Below are 25,706 nucleotides of genomic sequence, written 5' to 3'. Positions count from 1 at the left end.
GAACATAGTTTCACCAGATCTCGTCACAACTGACCCTCTGAGAGGCTTAAAAAACAAACTCCTAACTTCTGCTAACTGACATGTTATTTTCTCCTTTGTATATTTCACACACAACTTATATCGATACAGTATCTTAAAGGAGGTCGATTAACGGGTAGATGTAACGAGAGATGTAGGTGAATGTTTGATTAAATAAAATTGAAATTGTTTTAATTGATTTTTTTTTCGTTTAGAAAAATGAAGATGAGAATTTCCAAAATAAAATCAGATGAACTGGACACATATACTTTTATCGTTAAAGCTGCATGGATTTATGTACATTGTTAAATCGTTGTAAAACATTGTCTGAGTACAGTCGGTGTCGACGACGCAGTTCGAACGCACCTCGGCCTTTGGACCTCAGAACTCTTCAATTTTGACGGTAACCCTCTGGCACAATGGCGACTGCTAGAACCTTGTTTCGTTTTGGGCGAGTTTTCTCCAGAAAAAGTATGTAAACTTGTATTTTAAATAGTGTTTTTTGATAGCAATGCATAAGATTTGCACCATTTTCTTTTACTACTAATAGTTACGAGATGCTGTTTCAGATAGCTTATTATCCTCGTTACACAACACACCTTCGGCTTTCGTCCAAAGTTGCACTAAATGGGGTAAATGAGGGGGGGGTGTTAAAATTAATTTTCAACTCTATGTGTCACCATATGATGCACGGTAAGCCAGGTACTGTAGCTCCGGTAAATATCTGCGTATAATATAGTCGACTACACGTATATAGGGCAACGTGAGGTCCGGATGACCCGGTAAGCAACACTTCAGCTTACTGTGAAATAATATCTTAAAAGAACATGACAGTTAATTAATGCACAAGATGACAATTCATTCACAGAGGAAAAATAGCTTCAAGTTTGAGATGAACGTATGAACTGTGGCAAATGTTTACTGAAGTGTTGGGACCTACCTATAGCATTACGTTGCAAATCCCTAATCTTAACTTTCACTCTGATTTGTTAAATAATAAACACTAAACAGTTTTAGCCTCACATTCTGATAATCAAACGTTCTAATGTGGGTCAAATGTAAACAAATTTCGTCGATTGGATGAGGGAATGTCAAATGGTTGGATTTTGTAAAGAGATCAAGTATAGTAGTAGGATATATGCAGACAGGGAATTGTGTGTTTTATGTATACCTTGCAAAGTTTACATGTGGCCCTGGTATGATCAGAGACTCAGCCACCACAGGTCTCTGACATGATGCATCAATTGTGTTTCCTATTTCATGTAGATGCAATATGTAAACTGAATAACAAGCTTGGATCAAATATAAAGGAGAAAAGACTATTTATCAACATTTTGTGTGCTTGTGTTATGATGCAATGTTGTGATATTTGATGATAATGTCATGAAAGACAGCTGTTTTATTTACCTACACACAACTAAAATCTCCAGATTATATAAAACTTGGTGTTAGAAAAAAAGGTTTCTTCAATTCAAAGTATATCAGGACCATATGAATATCTTAGGTAATACATAACGGGTGGTAGACAACTCTGTTTGAAAGTGCCATGTCACAGATTTAATTAGTATAACAGTGCCTGCTATTAAGAGATTCTGTCTTTCATAGATTATGTAATTGTGATGATAATGTAAGTTAAATATTGCTTTCAAGATTAAGTTTTAATTTTGGAATATAATGATAATTGTTTGTCCTTTTTCCAAAAGTCATGGCTTCATATAGCCATTACATATTATATATTCCATAACCTGTCTTATCTTTTTTTCCAGATGCTTGTGCAGTCAGTAGACCTTTGTCAAGTTTATCAAATTTACCAGACACACATGAGATGTTAAGGCAGTCAGTGAGAGATTTTGCAGATAAAGAATTGGTACCCATAGCAGCAAAGCTTGACAAAGAACATTTGTATCCAGCTGAACAGGTGAGACTGATAATATATACTTGACAGGATAAACATGGTCACATGTACTTATGCTTAAGTGATGAGTGTAAAAATTTCACATTCACACAATTAAAAAGTTTATGGATTACATTCATAAGTTAGCAAATTTTATGGGTCATATTCACAAAGTCAGTAAGTTTAATGGATTACATGTACAAATTAGAAAGTTTAATGGGTCACATTTACAAAGTTAAAATGTTTAATGGGTCACATTTACAAAGTTCGAAAATTTAATGGATCACATGTATAAATTATTAGCATAGTTAGTTTTTATTTTTTTAAACAATATTTTCATATAAAATTATCTTCATGCACAAATAATTTGCTACAAGGAAAACTGATTGAATGTTGCATGATGATTATTCTAGCACTGAAATAAATCACATGTTTGGTAAACAACAATGGTAAGGGAAACAAATAAACAACTTTATTATTCAGTAAGATTAATTACCTAACTTTGTTGATATATTTCTGTATATTTGATGTCTGATTTTCATTTAAAAGTGTAGAAATACATTTTTTTTTGGTATTTCAAATCTGAAAAAGACATAGCATAAACTATTTGTCCTTTCTGCTAAGAAAGTTAGACGGGAGATAAATCTTCAAATTAGATTATGGTTTCTTTTTGTGAAAAAAGAACCATCTGAAACAGAAACACTGATGGATTTTGTTTGATAGAATGTTTGTTGTAAAGATGGTTCAGAGGTATGTATCAGAAACTTATTTGATGTGTGTAGGTGAGAAATATTTTCATTGTAGGTGAAGAAGTTAGGGGAGATGGGACTGATGTGTGTAGATATACCAGAATCTGACGGAGGTACAGGACTGGATTACTTGGCATATGCCATTGCTATGGAGGAGGTCAGCCGAGGTTGTGCGTCTACTGGTTGTATAATGAGTGTAAACAATGTAAGTTTATATTTTTATTTTAACCATGTGTGTTCTCATTTTAGTCTCCACATTCTGTAAATATTATGTTGTTGTTTTACCATATTTCCAGCAATAAGCCTGAAGTTTGTAATAAGGCCACCATCGTACATGTATAACGCAGTTTCATTATAAGTGCCCTCCGATACTCATTTATCATCCTGTAATGTGCTCATACTTAGACTTTATGTCTGAAGTAATGCATAATTGGCCCCTGTGCTTGGCCTTTTATTGCGAGATAGACGTAAAGTATGATGGACTTTTAAGATAAAATGCCACAATAGCTTGTAATGTGTAAGGTGTTACATTTGGAAAACAATAAGATAAGTACTAGTACTAAATCAGTATCAAACTAGGAGACATCTGACAGTAAACAGATTTTGAATGTCTGGTATGTTAAGATCTATAATAATAATTGTCATATTTGTATTTGTACAGTCCCTGTACCTCGGACCTGTAAACAAATATGCTACACCAGCTCAGAAGGAACAGTTTGTACATCCATTCCTCTCCGGTGACAGGGTTGGCTGCTTCGCACTCAGTGAACCTGGTATATACTGTACAGTATCTAAAACTGGATATTAAGATCAATACCCAGTATTTAGTAGAAAATGTAGCTATGGTCAGTTGTATATAGAGCATGGGAAAATTTAAGCTTGTAGAGAGAGCATGTTGAAAGTTTAGGTTATAGAGAGAGTGTGGGAAAATTTTAGGTTGTAGAAAGAGCAAGGGGGGATTTTAGGTTGTAGAGAGAGCAAGTGGGGATTTTAGAGAGAGGAACAAAGGAAAAGGGTGATTGACTTTTTCCACTATTGTTAAATCCATCCCCATTGATATTTGTAATATTTCCTATTATTTAATTACAGGAAATGGCAGTGATGCTGGGGCAGCTTCCACTACTGCTAGACTGGATGGAGATTCATGGGTCCTCAATGGTACAAAGGCATGGATTACAAATGGCTATGAGGCTGATGCTGCTATAGTATGTAATAACATATTGCTAAATGTTGGAATTTACCAAACTCAAGTTGATTACAACTTGATATGATGTGTACCATGATGTAGAGCTAAAAAATATATCAGAAAGTTCAGAGTAGTACAGATTTTTTCTTGTGTTAATGTAATATTGATTTATTTGATATTGACTTGAATGATATTCAGATATGTTTTGTGTTTCAGGTATTTGCAACGACAGATAGAGGACTCAAACACAAGGTAGGAGTTTCCTCATTCAGAATTCTTCACTAGTACCACTGGAAGGGATTGTACATCCATTAGGTCTGGTCTCCATACATATGTCAGAAAATCTAATCGCCTTTCAAACTGCTGGTCATATGCTCATCTTTATGTGCTGTGTCAAAATTGCTGATTTGCTTCAAAAGTATATTGTATGATAGCTGAGTGTCACCTGTTATAATTGTTCATCTCCCTCATTGTATTATATCAGTCTTTTGTTAAAAATATGTACCCAGTAACTTTTTCTAAAGCCTTCATTGTTTTCTGAATTTTCCAGAAGGTAAAAACTGTTTATGGAGAGATAGTGCACATTTACATAATCAAAGCAGTTTTCACTCACTCTCCATTGTGTATTACCAGTATATTCATAACTGTGGCCCTTCTATATTTCACTCAGCCTCCTCATTGTACATATATTCAGAATTGTGACCATTTTTTTCTATATCTCACTCAGACTTGCGGTTGTATGTATATTAAGAGTTTTCTGTATCTCACTCAGATTTCCGGTTGTATGTATATTAAGAGTTTTTCTATATATCTCACTCAGACTTGCGGTTGTATGTATATTAAGAGTTTTTCTATATATCTCACTCAGACTTTTGGTTGTATGTATATTAAGAGTTTTCTATATCTCACTCAGATTTCCGGTTGTATGTATGTTAAGAGTTTTACTATATCTCACTCAGACTTCCGGTTGTATGTATATTAAAAGTTTTTCTATATATCTCACTCAGACTTCCGGTTGTATGTATATTAAGAGTTTTTCTATATATCTCACTCAGACTTTTGGTTGTATGTATATTAAGAGTTTTTCTATATATCTCACTCAGACTTTTGGTTGTATGTATATTAAGAGTTATGACTGTTTGTTCAATATCTTTCTCAGACTCCCCATTGTATATTTAGAATTGTAACCGTTTGTTCTGTATATTTAACATATTTAATATATCTGGAGTGTATTCAACTGCAAAGTTTTGCATGTATACACCCCTTTGGGTTGGAGAGTGTCTCGTAACGGTATTGCTCCGTATATTTTAGAAATAGGGGACTGTGTATTGCCTGTATTCTTTTCTTACTTTCACTGTATGGAAAATTGTCTAGAAAACTGGTTCATGTTCAGATTCAGACACAGTATTGAAGTGTGTATTTTTACTGCATTGAACAACTGTATTCTTTAATTTTTTTGTTCTCGACTTATTTTGTGTAATATTTCCAAAATACAACAATGTAAACTCTCCTTCTTATCATATAAGAAATGTATGTGTTTTGGGTGTCATATTCTAGGTATCTTTTGAAGATATTCCAACAAGTTTTGTAAACTATACACAGAGTGAGTCGTCGTGATTCTGCCTTTGTCGTTATAAACAGTATTAGAACAAATGATTTTATTCATTATTCAGGGCATCAGTGCATTTTTGGTACCTAAGCCCACACCTGGTCTGTCATTGGGGAAGAAGGAGGACAAACTAGGCATTAAAGCCACATCTACCTGTTATCTCATTTTTGAGGACTGCAGGCTTCCCAGGGAAAATCTGCTTGGTGAACCAGGCATGGGATTCAAAATTGCTATGGTAACGGTTAAGATTTTAGAAAATCATGAAATTATGCATTTTTTTTAAACATAGCATGTAACTCTTTAAATTCAAAATTGAAAATCGTTAAATACATATAAGGTGCCAATGTTTAAAGTGCTTTCAAAATCCTTTCAAAGATTTCACATTCATAATTCACAAATATACTTCTACCAGTACAGATATATTTACATTTGTAATGTTGTGAAATTTATCATATTCATTGCTTTGTTTAAATCAGCTGAATTTTATCCAATTATGGTTGTCTTGTCTATTTCCACACAACTTTGTATGTAAATGGTGAAGAGAGTCTAAAAATGATAATTTGATTGGTTTGTATCAGAAAAACAACAGCAATATAGTACACAATTTATCATGGACCATATTTACAATTATTATGTTGGATCAGTGTTAAGGATTAAATTTTAACTGTGAAAACCTTCTGAGACCATCTTTGATGGAAACTCAATTTGGCAAAATTGCAAAGGAATGGTTAAACAAATCAGCCAATTTGTTTGAAAAATGTCAAGGGACTGAAGTTTATTTTTTTTGTATGGATGGATGAAACAGAAAATTTGAATACACAGAATGATACAAAATTATACAAAATACAGAAAAATGAAATATAGTGTTCTTCATTACATTTGCAGCAAACATTGGATGCTGGACGAATCGGAATAGCTGCTCAAGGTTTGGGAATTGCACAGGTAAGAAATGATTCTCTTATATGTTATTTTAAAAACATACATGTGATTTATGTTCCATTTTCACACAATTTCTGCACCTGCAATAATACATAATAATCATGATGGTTTTTATGCTTTCATATGTAATTTAGGCTAAATTTTAAATATTTTTAATTTTGGCCATTGCAAGTTTAACAAACGAGCACACATGTTTTAGCCGAAACACGAGAACAAAATTCTGTGAAGATTTTCACTACGTTTTCTATCAGTAGACCATGTTTTATGATAATATACAGTGGTGAAAACTGATACTTAACTTAAATTGGTATTCATTAGATGAATATTTCTTACCTTTTAAAGTTTTCTACAATTTTAGATTTTATTTCACAATATATCTTACTAATGTTTTTCTTGGATTTGAAATTAAAAAAATAATTGGCTTTAAAAAATAACCTTGATATTAAATTCTAAGCATGGTGACAATGTTTTTAGGCAGCATTTGAGTGTGCTATTGATTATGCCCAGAAGAGGGAGGCATTTGGATCACCTATAGCACGCATGCAGACCATCCAGGTACTGTACTGGTATTAACAACTATGATCTCTTAAATTGTTAAGACTGTATGTTGTAGCCATCCTAACCATGTAAATTTTACAGTATAAAATTCCAACTATTGATATGTGCTTACCAACCTATTTCCATGTTTCATATGAAAGTCTCAAGCGCCTCACTTTGAGTCTGAGATTGAATGTTGGCCTCCTGGATCTATTGCAGAATAAATATCACACACATATATATAGGAGGCTTTAATAAGAAATTAGGTAAAAAGGATCGGAAGATGAAACATAGGAAATTCTTTTCAGAAAATAATTCCTGGCATTAAGTAGTTAATTTCATGTTTTGTTTCCAGACCAAGCTCTCTGATATGGCCATGGCTATTGAGAGTGCTAGGCTGTTAACCTGGAAGGCCGCCATGCTAAAGGATGATGGCAAACCATTCATTAAGGTAAAATCATAACTTCAGCCCATTGTAGATGTCAGCAGATTTGCACACAATGTATTTTGGGATCAGTGTAGTCTGCATTGAATGGAAGATTAAATGTCTGCTCTTTTCTTATTTCTGTTTATTTTCATTCACTTTTAAACAGAAATATTTATATGTTTATGCATACTTTACTATTAAGTTTCTTTTTAACTCTTTGAAGGTGAGATAATTGTCAACAATAAGGTATTGAGACCTTGTAATAACTACATGTAAAATGAAAATAGAAACAGCTATGCTTTAGTCACCTTTGCAGCTTTAATTTTCCTTGTTTTGCAGGAAGCAGCAATGGCTAAATTAGCAGCATCAGAGGCAGCAACAAATGTGAGCCATCAGGTAATAAGAACTTTAACATTGTAGTAATATTAGCATGTTTGACAGCACTATATTGAATTTGCCATTTCATCTCATCTATATTCTATATATTATCTGTTAAGAATTTCTTACACAAAACACTCTGTCAAATATAAAAGAAAATGTTCTGGGTGGACTTTTCAATACTGAAACAGCTATATCATCACTAGAAAGTAATCTTATAACTGGTGATAATAAGTGCTGTTGTCTGTACTATCATATTGTGTTAGCAATCATAAATTAAAGGTAATAGTTTTAGTTTTGTTTTTTTCAAAACAATCCTTTACAAAATTGATCAGCAAATGAATGTACAGGTTTGGTGGAGTACATCGCAACCCAAGTACTTCATTGAAAAACCTTATTTTGATAAAGTTTTATGACTGAAATTCATTTCAACAATATAGGTTGCTTTGCACAGAAATATTTACCTACCTTTTTTTTTTTTTTTTTGTAATCTCAGTCCATTCAAGTGCTTGGAGGTATGGGATACACAACAGACATGCCTGCTGAACGACACTATCGTGACGCACGTATCACGGAGATCTATGAAGGCACAAGCGAGATTCAGCGTCTTGTGATAGCTGGGCAACTTCTCAAAGAGTATCCTTCAAGTTAACATGGACTGAAGGCATTGGTTACATTTCATACAGACAGAATATTGAGGACACAAAATGGGAACAACATGAATGGACAGAAGACATAGGGGACAGAATGATTTTGTGAAAATATACATCAAACATTGATGAAGTTATTAAGTGTTTTTCTATGATGACCAAAGATCCGGACTTAGCATTTCCTTCAGTCCATACATTTTGATGTATTGTGATTGGCAACATCCATATTTGTAAAGTGCCAAATTTGTAATAGATAGCAAAAGTAGGAACTAAGATGATATTTTTTAGGCCAGCTGGAAATATGATCATGTTGTCCTCACATGTTTTACATAATTAACGAAGATTCCACAATATTGATTGTGTAGAGGTACTGTGTGTACCAAGGTTAGGATGGGGGGGAGGGGGATGATTATAGTGAAATTTAGAGATATTAATTATCCAATGATACAAGACCAAATTACAATTGATATCTTGATCGTAAATATGTTGTTTATTAATGTGATGATTGAATAGATGATTTAATTGACTTCAATTAATATTAAAATGTCACTGTATTCTTAAATGGAATTAGCTTCGAACTGAAAATCATACAGGGTAATTTTCAACGTCCATTAATTTGTACTGACAATTGCAATTGCATTGGATAAATAACTCAAATGTTGCATTCCTAATAACTACTAACCGCTTTGATATTGGAGACCTGAAACCTACCTAGTCATGCATTTAAATTTTAAGATGATAGTTATGAAATGGTTACTGATTTTATTATTGTGGCATATATTTTTAAACATCTTTAGAGTTGATTGGCTTCTTTACATGTAAAAGTTTCATGAAGATATTTGTTTTCAATTTAACTGCTCAATCTCCTAATAGATATCTGGATAATTGCAATATATTGTGAAATCAAAATTAATGCTAGGCGGGTAACAGAACTGCTCAAGACTATCTTTAACATGGTTGTCTGTTTATTTTGATTTTGAGTGATTTATTTGTTATAATATTGTTTACTGTGATTTGATAGTGAAATCAAGCTTTGTTTTCGACCTCATATGAAGAAGGCATTCGGCAGCTTGTTTAAATTTGAATGTTTGTTGATCCTTAGGAAACTCTTGAAGACCAAACAAGGTCTCTTTTACAATGATTAACAGTGTATTGCATATCATTTTCAATATAAATCATATTTGAAATATCTGACATCGTTTATATCAGAAAACATCAGAAAAAATGAGGTAAGATTGGTATAAGATATTACCACATAATTCTTAGTAGATTTGAAATGAACATAATTCTAAAATGAAATGAATTAATTGTATACAATGTTACACTGAAATTTTCAAGATTCTTGGAGATATGCAGGAAAAGTTGACTTGATTTATATGTGGTATTATCTAAAAGTGAGACGGACCTTTCATATTATTGTGTGATATTCTTTTGTAATATGATGCCTCAATTGCTGCGAAGTTGATATGAATTATAGAGGTATATGTGAGGGTGTGTAGGGTGTGAATTTTGTATATACTGAAAAGTTTTTATGTACATACTGAGATCTTGTTCTTGTCTGTAAATGGGATCAGAAGAAAATATTATGTATGTAATATTTGAAATGTAATAAAAAAATTTGAATTTGCACATTTTGCTACAGTTTCAACTCGAGTAATCAACGAGAACAGTGAGCTTAGTCCCGGTTGTCTGTCCGTCTTTCCATTACTCTTAAATGATGCAAGAAAAAAACAAAAGCATGGAATTCAACCACATTTAGTCGCAAACAATTTTGACTGAAGCACACTCATTTATAAAAAGTGGGTATGTCTGCTTATGTGGTAGCATAGAAGTAGGGTCAGATATCGGAAATAGAGGTGAATTCTTAGAAAATGATTTTAAATGGTTCTGATGTAATTTTTCTGTAGCAACAGGGGAAGGATGAGACACGTTGTCCTATGAACTAAGTGTGTGACTCTCTATGTGAAGACGGCAGGGCCAAGAATGACGTTTTAAAAAGTCCTATTGTAATGATAAGATATTACCAGATGGTTTCTGAAGGGCCAATAAATGATGTTTTAAAAAGTCATATTGTAATGATAAGATATTACCAGATGGTTTCTGAAGGGCCAATAATGATGTTTTAAAAAGTCCAATTGTAATGATAAGATATTACCAGATGGTTTCTGAAGGGCCAATAATGATGTTTTAAAAAGTCCTATTGTAATGATATGATATTACCAGATGGTTTCTGAAGGGCCAATAATGATGTTTTAAAAAGTCCTATTGTAATGATAAGATATTACCAGATGGTTTCTGAAGGGCCGATAATGATGTTTTAAAAAGTCCTATTGTAATGATAAGATATTATCAGATGGTTTCTGAAGGGCCAATAATGATGTTTTAAAAAGTCCTATTGTAATGATAAGATATTACCAGATGGTTTCTGAAGGGCCGATAATGATGTTTTAAAAAGTCCTATTGTAATGATAAGATATTATCAGATGGTTTCTGAAGGGCCAATAATGATGTTTTAAAAAGTCCTATTGTAATGATATGATATTACCAGATGGTTTCTGAAGGGCCAATAATGATGTTTTAAAAAGTCCTATTGTAATGATAAGATATTACCAGATGGTTTCTGAAGGGCCAATAATGATGTTTTAAAAAGTCCTATTGTAATGATATGATATTACCAGATGGTTTCTGAAGGGCCGATAATGATGTTTTAAAAAGTCCTACTGTAATGATAAGATATTACCAAATGGTTTCTGAAGGGGATTGGCTTTAAATCATTCAAGCAAATATTAAATTTGGTTTCAGCCCACATGGAAATCCAAAGATGGGGAAATCTTGTGAATAGTTCTGTTTTGTCGTGGGTACTGAAACATCAACATAAGTGAAGTAAGTTATGTGTCTTATTCACATTTAACTTACTGAATTTTCTTAATAAGGAATGTTCAATCAAAAGTACAAGATTACAGTAAAGTGAACCAGAATGTTAGTATAGACTGAAAACTGGTAAGTGGTCATCTAAATTAAAACCATATTGTTTTAAATTCTTAGAATATATAATTGTGAATATTCTGAATATATTTCATACTCTTCCTAACAATTAACAAGGAAAACTATAGGATCTATTTTCAGAAATTGTTTAAATAGATTGAAAACATATTTTCCGTTTTGAACAGGATGCTTTCCAGTAAGAGTCATTTCAAAGCATGATACTGCTTAATTGTTGCCCTTCCAGTAAATATAAAGTACACAGTTGACAAGAATTAGATTAATTTGTGTCACAAGTTAACAATTCAAAGTCGCAAAATTCATAATTGTACAAAAGACATACACATGAATAGCACCATTAATACAAATCTGGATAAGATACAGCATAGTCAAAAGCAGCATACAACTGTTTCATCCTTGGACTCATCAGTGATGCTACATCATACAGCTGTTTCGTCCTAGGACTCGTCAGAGATGCTACATCATACAGCTGTTTTGTCCTCGGACTCGCAAATGATGCTACATAATACAGCTATTTCATCCTCGGACTCATCAGTGATGCTACATCATACAGCTGTTTCGTCCTAGGACTCGTCAGAGATGCTACATCATACAGCTGTTTCGTCCTCGGACTCGCAAATGATGCTACATAATACAGCTATTTCGTCCTCGGACTCATAAGTGATGCTACATCATACTGCTGTTTCGTCCTTCTAGGACCCGTCAGTGATGCTACATCATATAGCTGTTTCGTCCTCGGACTCACAAGTGATGCTACATCATACAGCTGTTTCGTCCTCGGACTCGTCAGTGATGCTACATCATACAGCTGTTTCGTCCCCGGACTCGCAAGTGATGCTACATCATACAGCTGTTTCGTCCTCAGACTCGTCAGAGATGCTACATCATACAGCTGTTTCGTCCTCGGACTTGCAAGTGATGCTACATCATACAGCTGTTTCGTCCTTCTATGTCTCGTAGGTGATGCTACTTCATACAGCTGTTTCGTCCTCCTAGGACCCGTCAGTGATGCTACATCATATAGCTGATTCGTCCTTGGACTCGCAAGGGATGCTACATCATACAGCTGTTTCGTCCTTCAAGGACTCGCAAGTGATGCTACATCATAAAGCTGTTTCGTCCTCGGACTCGCAAGTGATGCTACATCATACAGCTGTTTTGTTCTCGGACTTACAAGTGATGCTACATCATACAGCTGTTTCGTCCTTCTATGTCTCGTAGGTGATGCTTCTTCATACAGCTGTTTCGTCCTCCTAGGACCCGTCAGTGATGCTACATCATATAGCAGATTCGTCCTTGGACTCGCAAGGGATGCTACATCATACAGCTGTTTCGTCCTTCAAGGACTCGCAAGTGATGCTACATCATAAAGCTGTTTCGTCCTCGGACTCGCAAGTGATGCTACATCATACAGCTATTTCGTCCTCGGACTCATAAGTGATGCTACATCATACTGCTGTTTCGTCCTTCTAGGACCCGTCAGTGATGCTACATCATATAGCTGTTTCGTCCGCGGACTCGCAAGTGATGCTACATTATACAGCTGTTTCGTCCTCGGACTCGTCAGTGATGCTACATCACACAGCTGTTTTGTCCTCGGACTCGCAAGTGATGCTACATCATACAGCTGTTTCGTCCTCGGACTCGTCAGAGATGCTACATTATACAGCTGTTTCGTCCTCGGACTCGCAAGTGATGCTACATCATACAGCTGTTTTGTTCTCGGACTCACAAATGATGCTACATCATACAGCTGTTTCGTCCTTCTAGGACTTGTCAGTTATGCTACATCATACAGCTGTTTCGTTCTGGTGGGACTTGTCGGTGATGCTACATCATACAGCTGTTTCGTCCTTCTAGGTCTCGTAGGTGATGCTACATCATACAGCTGTTTCGTCCTTCTAGGTCTCGTAGGTGATGCTACATCATACAGCTGTTTCGTCTTTCTAGGTCTCGTCAGTGATGCTACATCATACAGCTGTTTCGTCCTTCTAGGACTCGTCATTGATGCTTTTCAATCTAACTGGCGACAAAGTAAATTCCAAAGTGATCAGAAGAAATTTCAAAATTTAGATGGCCCCATAATTCAATGGATTTCGTAATTTGCGTATACGATATGTCTGATAAATTCTGAAGAAGTTAGATTTACTGAATTCTGATTATATCTTTTTTCAGAAAAATGTCAAAAGACAAAAATTTTGATACGTTTTGTTTACATATTAAGCAAACCTGTCATTGAAAAATTAGAAAGGAATTATTGCATTAAAAAGCATAGCTTGATAAATGAAATAAGATTGGATAATACGTAAATGAACATTTCAAGATTTATAGGCTGGGGAACACAAAACCAATTACTTCGTAATCACTAACATCTCAACATTAGCAAGAGGATTGTCCATTTCTTGTAAGAGCATTCTCGATACTCAAGGGGTTACAATCACTCTCTGCACCCCTGGAAAAATGCCATGGCAAAATCGAATGCACAAGCGAAGTAAGTTGATTGGTTCCAGAAGAAAAACAAATAACCACCGGCTGATATGCTTCTTATGAGCGACACTTACGCAACCTCTAGATTCGTTTGGTGTACATTAAAAGATCAAACTAGTCTTTGTCTTGTCCACAAGGCATCGCACATGGAACTTTCAGTTTTGTTATGACATGTTCCAGGGGTACAGAGAGCAAAAATGATCGTAACCGTTGGAGTACCAAGGATCTGGTAAGAGATTATTAGATTGATACTAAAATGAAACGTATTTTCACCGCAGGCGACAACAATGCTGATCACGCTTACTAGACATTAGTGAACACTTGTCGAAGGGAATTCACGAACATATACCAAAATAAATATTCAATAAGTTTTGATTTTGTTATACAACGACTAAATTATCTATAAAATGTAAAAAAAAAAAAAAAAAAACGACACAGAAAATACCTACACTCAACAGAGTAATAATTCAAATCCGAATTCGATGAAACGGAGGCAAAATATGAACAGAAGAAAAATGTATATGGAGACTTGCGTAAATGTGCAAGAAAGAACAAGTTTAAATGCTCCGGCAAAGTAAATGTCTCCTTCACCCACGACACCTGCAGTCAGTCGTGTAAGTGGAGCTCGCAAATCTGTTGATCTAATATAACGGTAACGCTTACCCACTGCGGGAATAAGTGAAACATTTTACTTTACACCTGTATGTCGTTTCCTGCTTCATGTTTTATGGAAATAAACAGTTGTGGATCCCGGTGTAAATCAGTGATTGTCTTCAACTTTTGAGGCATTGACAATTGTTTTCTGCCTCCTGCCTTCACTTTCGACCTGATTATCACGGCCTCCAGGCTATCTGATGCTTTGTATTACAACCACAGCGAAAACAAACATTATGTACAATGTACATATCAAGCGGCAGAAAAAAACACACAGCAGAAATGTAATGTCTTTATTTGATAACTTTTGTAAAACAGACGAAGTTGATGACACCCACGCAAGGTCTTGGATTATTGATATACTTATCTGGATAGCAGAAGTTTGGTATGAAGTTCTCAAATAAGACACAGATCAAATCAATATTTGGTTCGGGCAACTTTTTAGAAAGTTTTCCCCAGAATAATGAATGAAGAAGGAGGTCTCGTTTATAATTTTATAATGCTCATTTTCTCGATCAGCACCGGGAATAAACATGCATTTTAAGAATTTCTCGGCTAATGCTCATTTTTCTCGATCAGCAGCGGATATAAATGTTGAACAGAAAGATGTGTAGTCGTACATGTATTGTTTGCAACACGTTGCAGTCAATGAACTAAGGTCATTAATTTCACACGTCTGATCTGTTGTCGACGGGGACACTTCCACAGTCTTTATCACCATAAAATCACTGGGAAATGACTTCCGGTATCCATGCCTTTGCGACCTTCACCTTTGGTGTAACAACCATATTACCAAGATATAATTTCAAATGGAACTGTGATATATAAAATGACAATTACAACACAGCAATTTATCGGAATAATTTAATTATTTCGAATATCTTCTTTGTGGTAGTTTCACATGAAGCAACTGACAAGTGTTTAATCTTGCCATTTAATGTGAGTAGAGGACACAAACCATCTGTTAAGTACAAGAATGAACGATGACTCTCTGGCGGTGTTTCTTCATTCGAGGACAGAAAGGCATGCGGCGGTTGCCATGATATGGTCGGACATCGCTCTCGTGGTGCTCAACCGTTTGGCCCGTTAGTGGGGGCAGTGGGGGCCTGGTCAGATAAAAAATGTTTAAGAAATAAGATCGTAGTAGCTGTATTCAAGAAAAGCATGCAATTCCAGGAACCATATATTCTTTTGTACACACTCACTTGTAGTATATACTGCTATTTGGCGTGAATTCTTCAGATCACAAACGCTCTTAATGAATTATTTTTATATCATCATACTGGAAGTACAATTTTATATATGGCAGGGCAAACGGATGTTTTTCCCTAATTATCTAAACGTTTTGATGCCTGCTACAGAAATGTCCATTTTCTAATGTTGCCGTGGTGGGTTGATATATAGGTATGAGGAGTTTGTGGTTTGGCAGCAAGCCTCGGTTACAGGTTCTTGTTGTCATCATAACGGAAGGTTCCAGTGTATACATATATCAATGTAACCTTGGTCTGAATGCCTACATGACTTTTGTATCTTAAATGTTATCTAGATCTGAATGTCTACATTTCTCTGTATATATAACGGTTAGCTAGATCTGGATGTCTACATTTCTCTGTATATATAAAGGTTAGCTAGATCTGAATGTTTACATTTCTCTGTATATATAAAGGTAAGCTAGATCTGAATGTCTACATTTCTCTGTATGTGTAAAGGTAAGCTAGATCTGAATATATTAACTTAATCTTACGGCTCGTTTGGTGATCCTTTCTTCAAAATTTCTTCTTCAAATTTGAACTTGGTTGGGGATTTCCGTTTGTCACCTTCACCTTGCAGGATGACCTCGGTAGCGCGTGGGGTGCACGCTTTCTCCTTGACCCTGGGGTTACTTGTCACTGCTGATTTAGATATGCCTGGACTAGCTGTTGTCACCTGTGTAAGTGATAGTAGTGTTGGTAATGAATATTTTCCAAACATTACCTGTGATATACGAAGAGGGAACTTTCAGTTAAAATATCGATTATAGTTTACCGACTTGCCCAATTGTCTCCTTTTCCTTTCATATGCCTTCTTACTCAGTTCTGATGTGATAAAAACCGGACATTTTCAGAACAGATGTTGATCAAATACGTTTCCCGTATAATGTCAAGCAGTTGTTATTGTGACCAAAACCTAAGACAAGATATGAACAGAAGTGATCGTACATAACGAGTTATATAACGTACAGTGACAAGGCTGTGCTGCATGCGTTCTAACGAACCTTACACAACAGACGTAGCTTACCTTTGTTCTGCCAATAACGCCATTGGCAGATTTTGGTGTCATTTGCTTTTTCGATCCTTCTACCGGGAACTTGATCAAACCGTTCCGCATTTTAGCTATGGCAGCTTTTTTCACGGTTGACCTTTGGGGAAATCCACGTCGTTTTTGATCAGACTTTTCCGATTTCGCACCTGTTGATCCGACACGAGTCTTTGGTGTAATAAGCTTCCCCGTGCTCCCCGAACATGATGGACATTGACTTTCTGGTTTCGATTTATTTTTGCTGTCGACTTTGGCGGTTGCCCATGCTTTCCCTGTTGTTTCCTGCTTGCCGCCTTTCACTTCGTCACCTTTAGCATTACCATCATTGGCGCTAATAGTTTTAGAGTGATCTTGGAGTAACTGTAAATAAAGTAAAACGCAGATATTTTTAACAATTACTCTGATGTAGAGACAAATCTTGGTAAACATATAACGTTGAAAATGCATTTTTTATATTGAACATTTTTAAAGCTAAAATCTCACATTCAAATAAAGAGATCACTCGTTCTTTGAAATATGCATCTTTTTATATGATTTTGTTAGGTATGATTGCGTTAAAATTTCGACAGTTTGGCAATTTCACAAACCACCACGTCGAATACATGTATTTTTTTATGTTATCATTCTGTTTAATATCACATGCAATATTTTTTTTTCAAAACACGACAACAATAATTCTATTCCTCTAACAACGACGTTTCCATCACTTTCAGATTTGATACTGTACCATTTGGTATCGTCCATCGATAAAAACCAAAATAAATTCATGTCCATTCATGCACGACGTAACCGGTGCTGTTTTTTTTTTAACAGAATACCAAGTTCCACGAGCACGACGTTTACAGTCTTCGTCAGAATAAACATAGTATATACAAACCTTGTTATACATGAACCAGAGTGGCATCTGTTTACATACACCATCCTCCTTGCCTGTACACGGTGTTGGTGATGGTTCAAAGTTATCTCTGTTCATCATGACAAGCTGTGCTATATATCGGAAGTTGGGAGTATTAGGTGTTGTGACTCTCTCACTCTCCTTTTGTCCCTTGGCAGACTTTGGCCACGTGTTTGGTCTAAGTGGCGCTTTCGGACCTGAGTCAACAAAACGTTTAGCGTCAAACAGAACGTATCTGGTTGATGTGTAATAAACTTAAGATATTATACATACATGTATATACTGGCCAAATGACAGTAAGAAAGACACATAAATGAAAAACACCTTTCAATACACATTGAGAATTAAATAAAAAAACATGCATTAAAGAAACGACGAATTCATTTTACAGGCGAACACAAGGGAGTGGAAAACATATTTCAGGATGTGAGCTGTGTAAACATAGATATACTTTGTATTCCTAAAATGTCTGTCCTTACAATAGCCAACCTTGGCCGCTTCTTAGTATACATAATTTACATGTATCTCTTAAATCACTGTTACAAACTGTTCAAATGTCAATTCACAATTTTAAAAAGTAACAGATTAAGCTGGAAACGACATGACCATTCAACACGACTGCAGAGTACTGTAAAATTTGTTCTTTTTGAGGAGTTTTATGTGTCAATATTTCGAGAAAGGAAGAAAAAAAGAAATGGAAATTAAATTTACACGGAAACAATCAATTTCTATGAAAAACACATCCCTCTGTTGCTTTTGGTAAAATCATGAAAATTTGAAGAAACAAAAACCCGAAAAAAATCTAGAAAGCAACAACGAACTAACAAAAAAAAACAAAAATATTGTATTTCCAACTCACCAGTTCTATTAACTCTCCTGCTTTTCAAGGTTACAGTTTCACCCGCAGTTTGGTTCACGGTTACAGTCCGTGTTGATGGATTAGAATGACCTTTCTTTGGGGATGCCTTAAAGCAGATGGGATTTGATCGACGTGGTACGCTTGTTTGTTCAACACGTAGGTTGTCGATATCTGGGCTGATTTCTTTCTGGCATTTGTACGGGTTCTAGTAAAAGATAATTGAAACCAAAACAATATAACAAGAATAATAACAATGAAATTATGAACAAGGAAATACAAGCAGTTATATTATACGCAAATTCTATACTGCATTGCTCTCGGTACATTGTGACCAGCTTACTGTCAGAAGCAAACATCGCTCTAGCTGTAAACATGTAATATATGCCTTAACAACAAAATTCTTGCTAGGAATGATGATGACACCCCAATTTTACAACTTACGATCCATTTTGGTCTGGTCACTTGACGAGGTATTGGTTTCTTTCCAGTGAGCCATGGGTCATCTATGACTTCATTCAACGGCGGTCTAATAGATGGATGATACTGAAGCAACTTTCGTATGAGAACCATACAATCTAAAAGATGAAAACCATGAAACTATATTTACATGATATAATTATATTTAACTGGTAGTTATGTTTCCCTTTTTCTTGTCTCCCAGGATTAGACGTATATGAGATTGCAGCTCAATGACACTTTTTGGGTTTTGGAAATATCCCTAACCGTAAACTCTATACCCGTTATAGCAAAGAGGAACAGGCAATATCCCTTGACATTGTTCCAAATTAACACCGGATATTTCTGTAATCAGCAAAAGTTTGTTTTGAGTTTTTGAAATCAGCGTCACCGCACTTGGTTTACTTACACATGTAACCAATACTTATACCCAAATTGCTTACTTTAATCGCACGACCTGCGTAAATCATAACAAAACTATCACAGCACTTTGTTTTCAAATGTCATTGTGAGAAATCGAACATTACTCGGACAAAATCACTTTTTTCTCAACACGGAAAATTTAAGCGCATTGAAGGAAATTGGAAGACAGAATGTCTCCGAAACTTCAGCCACCGTCAAATTACATAATATCTCCCGAACCCCTGCCACCATCAAATTACATATCTCAGGGCTCCCGAACCCTTACCGTCATCAAATTACATAATATCTCCCAAACCCCTGCCACCGTCAAATTACATGATATCTCACGAACCCCTGTCTCCGTCATATTACATTATAGCTCCTGACCCCTGTCACATTTTAATTCCCGAATCTCAAACACTATCAGTTACATTTTTACTCCAAAATCTCAGACACTGTCAAGTTACATTTAACTCCCGAATCGCACACACTGTCAAATTACATTTTAACTCCAAAATCTCAGACACTGTCAAGTTACATTTTAACTCCCGAATCGCAGACACTGTCAAGTTACATTTAACTCCCGAATCGCACACACTGTCAAATTACATTTTAACTCCAAAATCTCAGACACTGTCAAGTTACATTTTAACTCCCGAATCGCAACACTGTCAAGTTATATTTAACTCCCGAATCGCACACACTGTCAAATTACATTTTAACTCCAAAATCTCAGACACTGTCAAGTTACATTTTAACTCCCGAATCTCAGAAACTGTCAAGTTACATTTTAACTCCCGAATCTCAGAAACTGTCAAGTTACATTTTAACTCCCGAATCGCACACACTGCCAAAAAACATTTTAACTCCCGAATCGCACACACTGTCAAGTTACATTGTAACTCCCGAATCTCGAACACTGTCAAGTTACAACTCCCATAGTTCTACTTGCTTTCGATAGTTTAGACTCTGGTGGGTTTACAGAAAGCTTTCAGAAAAAGGGATGAATATTTGCGGAAGTCATAAAAGGGACAGTGCTTTTCTTTATAAAATTTATTTCCATTGGATTAATGTTCAATTATTTTACACAGTGAAAATTGCAACCCTAGAAAACAACTTGTCTAGAATGTTTTTTTTTAATACAAAGGCCATTGACTTGCGATACATATTTACGTGATCTAGGTGCCCCCAAAAGATTCTACACAATAAACTCACCAAAAGACACGTGCCGCTCAAACCTCAGTCTCTGCATTTTCATATCCTCCTCCATTTCCATCAGCTCGTTGTCGTTAAATGGCAGACGACCGTTCACCATTGCGAACAAGATGATCCCCCTACATAGATATTTACTTGACTTTAATGTTTAACATACATAGGTATCTTTGCATACTTTGTGATTTAGAAAAATTGGGTAATTTTAATTATTTTTGATTATTTTTTATAAGATGTCTGTCGAGAATAAATGACGATGAGCACATTTTAACAAAAACTTTCATATTTTGGAACTTCCACAAAGGTCGGTAACTCCTACACGAATGTTGAAAAACCGATAGGATATCAATAGATAATTATGAGCCTATGTGTGTTCCTTCATGGAAGTTTTCAACGAGGCATTAGTTGATAACCAGATCTATCTTATCTAAAATCGCTCATCTTTAACTGTTATACTGTTTTTCCCCTACTAATCAAGATTTTTAATGTAGTGAACCGTAAGGTATCGTGGGGGTATTGTGACCGGCAACTTACAGACTCCATATGTCCGACCGGAAAGCATCGTAAGGTTTTCCACGGATCACTTCCGGGGCAGTGTAGGCATAAGAGCCACATGAAGTCTTGAGATAATTGTCAACAGTTCGGACTTGACAGGAAAATCCAAAATCTGTAAATAAAAGAGAACAATACAAAGGTCATAACAGACCAATTAAATTAAGATATCCGTGTCTGTTACATCATTAAGTCTTGCTGGACAGCATCTAGGAGTTAATTAACAATGATATCAAATTCATTTTTTTTTTTAAATTTTTATTACAATCTAACTCGTTTGTTTCTTTATTGTACTCACCAGTTAACTTGCTATCCATGTTCTTATCCAGTAAAATGTTTTCACATTTTAAATCCCTGCAAGTTTTAAAAAAATCGTACGCAATAATAAATGGGGTTCGGGAATAGATACAAAGTATAGAAATTTATTTATTTAATTAATTCTCAAATTGATTTTATACCTCTGTACCTATAAATAGGGTCCATATATATATGGACACAATACATATGTAATCTTGTAAATTATTTTATTTTCAGACAAGTACTAGTGTCTGTTCAGTGCATTACAGTCTACATATTGATAGCTACTGTTTGTTACAATAAAATAATAGTTTAACAAAGTTCAAAAATGGAAAGAACAAATTAAGATTTACTTATTTTTTGTTGTTGTTGTGATCGGTTACCTTTCTGTTTCATATTTTTGAAGAATAATCTAACGTACATATATATTTCTTTGAATTTCATTAACAAATACGTTTGTCAGTTCAGCGACAAACTGGAAAATGCGACACTTCTTTAATAGTCAAAGTTGAATTATATCCCTATATTGCTTATATTTCTATGAAGAAGTTTTTTTTGGTCATATTTGTCCATTTTGCTAACAGGCTTTATTAAGGAAAATACTGGTTCATAAAATCACTCTGTTCATTTATTATTTATCTGGCAATTACGATTTTACACTTTAAAAAAAGATGAATGTTTCGTGCGATTGTCATAATTGTAATTCACAATTTTATGTATAAGATGACATCACCGCTTTTGGTTCGTCTATATCAGTGAAAAATTATGAGACCAAAACAACCTTCATACAGTATTTGCATGCGTTTGGATGAAATATGAGATATCGTTTTCGTTTTGTTTATGTTTACTGTCGTAAGCCGATGAAGATAAATAAAAAATAAACAGAACGCAATCCTTAAATAGTTGTCACTATAATATATATGAGATTGGAAGTTTTTTTTATGAAATGATTATATGCTGTACCTGTGAACAATAAGATTTTTGTGAAGGTGCTGTACAGCACTACAGATCTGAGAGAAGATTTGGCGAGCACGATCTTCGCCGATCCCCTTCTCATTCTCTCCAATGTGTTTGTTGATTAGGTCGAGCAGATCCCCGTTAGAGCAATATTCCATCACCATAAACACGTGGTTCTGCGTGGAAAACTGCTCATACAATCGTACCTAGAGGAATGTAAACGGTACAGAAACAGTCACACCATGTTGATCTTCGAAATATAACAAGATCCACTAGACATGTAAAAATCTAGTAAAATAGGAAGACATACGCCTTCCCATCCGTCGACTTATGTAGAAGATCACGAAAGCCTAAGTAAAACCAGGTAAAAAGATCCGAGGTGATAAGTTCGGCGCTCCTTATCTTAGCTGTTTGTATTTGTCGGGAAGCTGAGAAACGAACCGCTCGGTGCTATTGTGGCTGTGTCCTTAGGCAAGACACTATATCACAATTGTTCTCGATGGGATGCGACGAGCTTTCTGTATGTTCTTCACTTATATGGCTACCAGCCATTACAAGGAAACCTACCTCAGTCATTGACTGTTCACGGGCGATAAACCCAACAAAGGAACACAAAGACAGTAGTAATTCTAAATTACTAGTTGATGTACATAACAATAGATTATAGCTATTTTCGAGTGCAATCAGCGAGAAAAATTATCCTTTTGTTACTAAATGTGCAATTAAATAAGCTCCCGTATTATCTAGAAATCTGACATCTAACTTAAGGAAAGGCTGTATGAATGTCTCGTGACTCGACATAGTGGAATTTGTAAAAAAAAAAAATAAATAAAAATAAAAAATAAAAAAAAAAATCAGAGGGTGCCAAATAATTCCTGGCATAAATTGTTTAATGCATAAGACGGGGATGAGGAAAATGGGAATTAGAATGTCGTGAAGCCAAAACCACGATATCTATATTTCAAAATTCGACACTCGACATTTCGAATTTAATGTTATATGATTCGTCACACTGTCAGAATTTTAAAGTTGCGCAAATCTACGTATGGCGTCCGACGTAACGAAAAAAACATATATCTCATGTCATGTACCATCTTGGAGGGGAGGAATGTGAGGATACTTTTTAAGGCGGTGAGGGGAGAGGGAAAGGTAACCTTGGGGAATACCATGCGGGCAGTCAGAGGAGTGAAGAATGAATTCTCGGGATACCATTTGTGTGAGAGGAACACGAAGAAGGATTCCTCTGGGATACTGTCAGGGTGGGGGTGATGTTGGCTGCAGGGAAAGAAGTGAGGAGAGGAAAGTATCCTCTAGGGACACCATGTGGGCAGTCAGAAGCGAAGATTGAATATCTGGGGATACCATCTAAGTTGGGAAGGAGAGCGAAGGAGATAAACCGTAGGGATACAATCTGGGCGAGGACGAGAGTTGAGAAGGTGGACAGTCATAAGAGTGTAAATAGATATCTTAGGATGTCATGTGGGCGAGTAGAGGGAGCAATGAAAGTGGCCTATGAGTAAAGTATTTTGGTGAGAAATGAGGGCGAGTAATTTAATGTGCGACAAATGGATCGACATACGACGTGATTCAAAATCTGAATGTTGTCTGCCATTTGTCGATTTGTGCAACTCTTCATACAGTCCATATTATACCAATTACATTATGTAACCACATATAACACTTCATTTCGAATTCACTGTTAATAGTAGAAACAATCCATCTCTTTTGTTTGTATTTAGATTTATGTCGCTACAACCTGTGACATATGATTTCGTCCACGAAAGGCTAAAATGATGAAATTAGGTTAAAAAGAAGATAATTATTACATCATCTCGTTGACCTTCCTATATTCAAAAGATTTTTGTTTCAAAACCCAGCTCCCAAGCCAACCTCATTGCCCGTCCTGATATACATGTTTTTCTGTTGAAACCATTGCTGAAACGCATACTTTTATAAAATCATAAAATATAATCTGCACCATATATGATTCTGGTTGAATAAAATGTAATTTTTTTTAATCATCTTTCTCTGAAACACATAGAAGAAATGAAATACATGAAAGGAATGTATATAAGTTTTAGAGCCTTCATATATATTGTTTTCCCATCCCATATGTATTAAATGTATGTGTTTAATTGTTGAATATTAAATAAAAATATTGTTTCAACTAAATATCTTATATTTTCAAGCTATATGTGACAACATCGGCTATCGTATTATATCAAAATATCTAATTCACTTACTATGTGTGGGTGATGCGGGATCTTCAAGTGGTTGGACAGCTCACGGGGGAGAAATTTCAGCAGAAAGTCTTTCGGTACCAGTTTCTTGTCGATAATTTTTATCGCTACCTAAAATTATAACAAATAAATTGACAAACATTTTAAAACCACGTCTAAATACACGAACGAAATATATTCGATATGGTCTTCTAAGATTGTACAAGATAATTAGCCCAATCAAGGAAAGAACGCTTGTTGCTAAATTTGCTCCCTGTCATTCTTGCGTATATAAATTCAGAAGTATGATACATTCCAAACATACTTTTTCGTAAGAATTTTCCTTTATGTTATTTCAAAACTTCAAAATCTACAATATTCACATAGTTTAGCGAGTAAAGTTTCTCCTGTTCTGTAAAGAAGGACAATCATCTTGCAAAATATTTAGATAAGATACGTATGTTTTTTTTTAACAGGAATTCGATAATGTGTTAAGTCTAAGAGAACACCAAATAATGTCTTTTCATATCATTTTATGAGGTATTTAATTGCTGTACAACGTAACTGTTAAAGACTCACATCCATTTTCCCTGATTCTCCGGCAATGTCTGCCATGACCTGATTTCTGGCCAGTTTGCTTGGCATGACCTCTGCTTTCTTCACTTTGGCGTACGCCCCTTCCCCCAGTGGATCAGACAAGCGATAACCATGATTGGTACAATCCGCATTCACGAGGTCTGTAGTCCGGTCTGACTGAGACTTGGACTGGTGTTCAAAGATGGAGGCTGACTTTCCCTGTCGATTTTCCGAATTGAACGCCCTCTTATATGGGTACACGCCGGATCGTTTATACCTCTTCTCGGCATGCCCTCTCACCGTACCGTCATTCATTATTTTGGTTTCCCCCATTCACCCCATTACCGCACGCATATCATATGGATTGCCATCTCAACGTGACGTCAAGATGGCTGATTATTGATGACGTCATAATCCAACTCATGATCTTATTATTGATGACGTCATAAAAC

At 35.3% G+C, this 25,706-nt stretch overlaps 2 protein-coding genes across 2 annotated transcripts; one reads left to right on the top strand and one right to left on the bottom strand.

Moving 5' to 3' along the window:
• The first annotated feature begins 437 nt into the window (after window positions 1–437).
• LOC132545070 (short-chain specific acyl-CoA dehydrogenase, mitochondrial-like) lies at window positions 438–10,016 on the top strand. The gene is made up of 12 exons (XM_060208737.1): window positions 438–489; window positions 1,785–1,936; window positions 2,717–2,866; window positions 3,323–3,434; window positions 3,751–3,866; window positions 4,064–4,099; window positions 5,521–5,691; window positions 6,342–6,398; window positions 6,870–6,950; window positions 7,288–7,383; window positions 7,699–7,755; window positions 8,234–10,016. The coding sequence occupies exons 1-12, from the start codon at window positions 438–440 to the stop codon at window positions 8,387–8,389; spliced, it is 1,236 nt and encodes a 411-aa protein (XP_060064720.1). The 3' UTR covers window positions 8,390–10,016.
• A 5,479-nt stretch (window positions 10,017–15,495) lies between these two features.
• LOC132545081 (uncharacterized) lies at window positions 15,496–25,569 on the bottom strand. Its single transcript, XM_060208750.1, has 12 exons — window positions 25,258–25,569; window positions 24,703–24,810; window positions 22,466–22,665; window positions 21,504–21,559; window positions 21,188–21,320; window positions 20,657–20,775; window positions 19,025–19,158; window positions 18,584–18,788; window positions 17,707–17,921; window positions 16,809–17,189; window positions 16,276–16,457; window positions 15,496–15,637 (listed from the first exon to the last, which is right to left on the bottom strand). The coding sequence occupies exons 1-12, from the start codon at window positions 25,567–25,569 to the stop codon at window positions 15,496–15,498; spliced, it is 2,187 nt and encodes a 728-aa protein (XP_060064733.1).
• Between the last annotated feature and the right edge of the window lie 137 nt (window positions 25,570–25,706).

This window comes from Ylistrum balloti, unplaced genomic scaffold (assembly GCF_031769215.1).
Source record: "Ylistrum balloti isolate Yb309-2 unplaced genomic scaffold, AGI_CSIRO_Ybal_v1 Utg369822, whole genome shotgun sequence".
Lineage (NCBI taxonomy): Eukaryota > Metazoa > Mollusca > Bivalvia > Pectinida > Pectinidae > Ylistrum > Ylistrum balloti.
The sequence above is the reverse complement of the archived record's forward strand: the minus strand, read 5'-3'. Positions and strand labels throughout refer to the sequence as shown.

Coding starts and splice junctions, on each gene's coding strand:
- LOC132545070 (XM_060208737.1), top strand. CDS start 438: ATGGCGACTGCTAGAACCTTGTTTCGTTTTGGGCGAGTTTTCTCCAGA. Junction 6,951..7,287: donor CACGCATGCAGACCATCCAG/GTACTGTACTGG, acceptor TTTTGTTTCCAG/ACCAAGCTCTCTGATATGGC. Junction 7,384..7,698: donor ATGGCAAACCATTCATTAAG/GTAAAATCATAA, acceptor CTTGTTTTGCAG/GAAGCAGCAATGGCTAAATT.
- LOC132545081 (XM_060208750.1), bottom strand. CDS start 25,569: ATGAATGACGGTACGGTGAGAGGGCATGCCGAGAAGAGGTATAAACGA. Junction 18,789..19,024: donor TGACCAGACCAAAATGGATC/GTAAGTTGTAAA, acceptor ATCTTTTACTAG/AACCCGTACAAATGCCAGAA. Junction 16,458..16,808: donor GCGTTATTGGCAGAACAAAG/GTAAGCTACGTC, acceptor TCACTTACACAG/GTGACAACAGCTAGTCCAGG.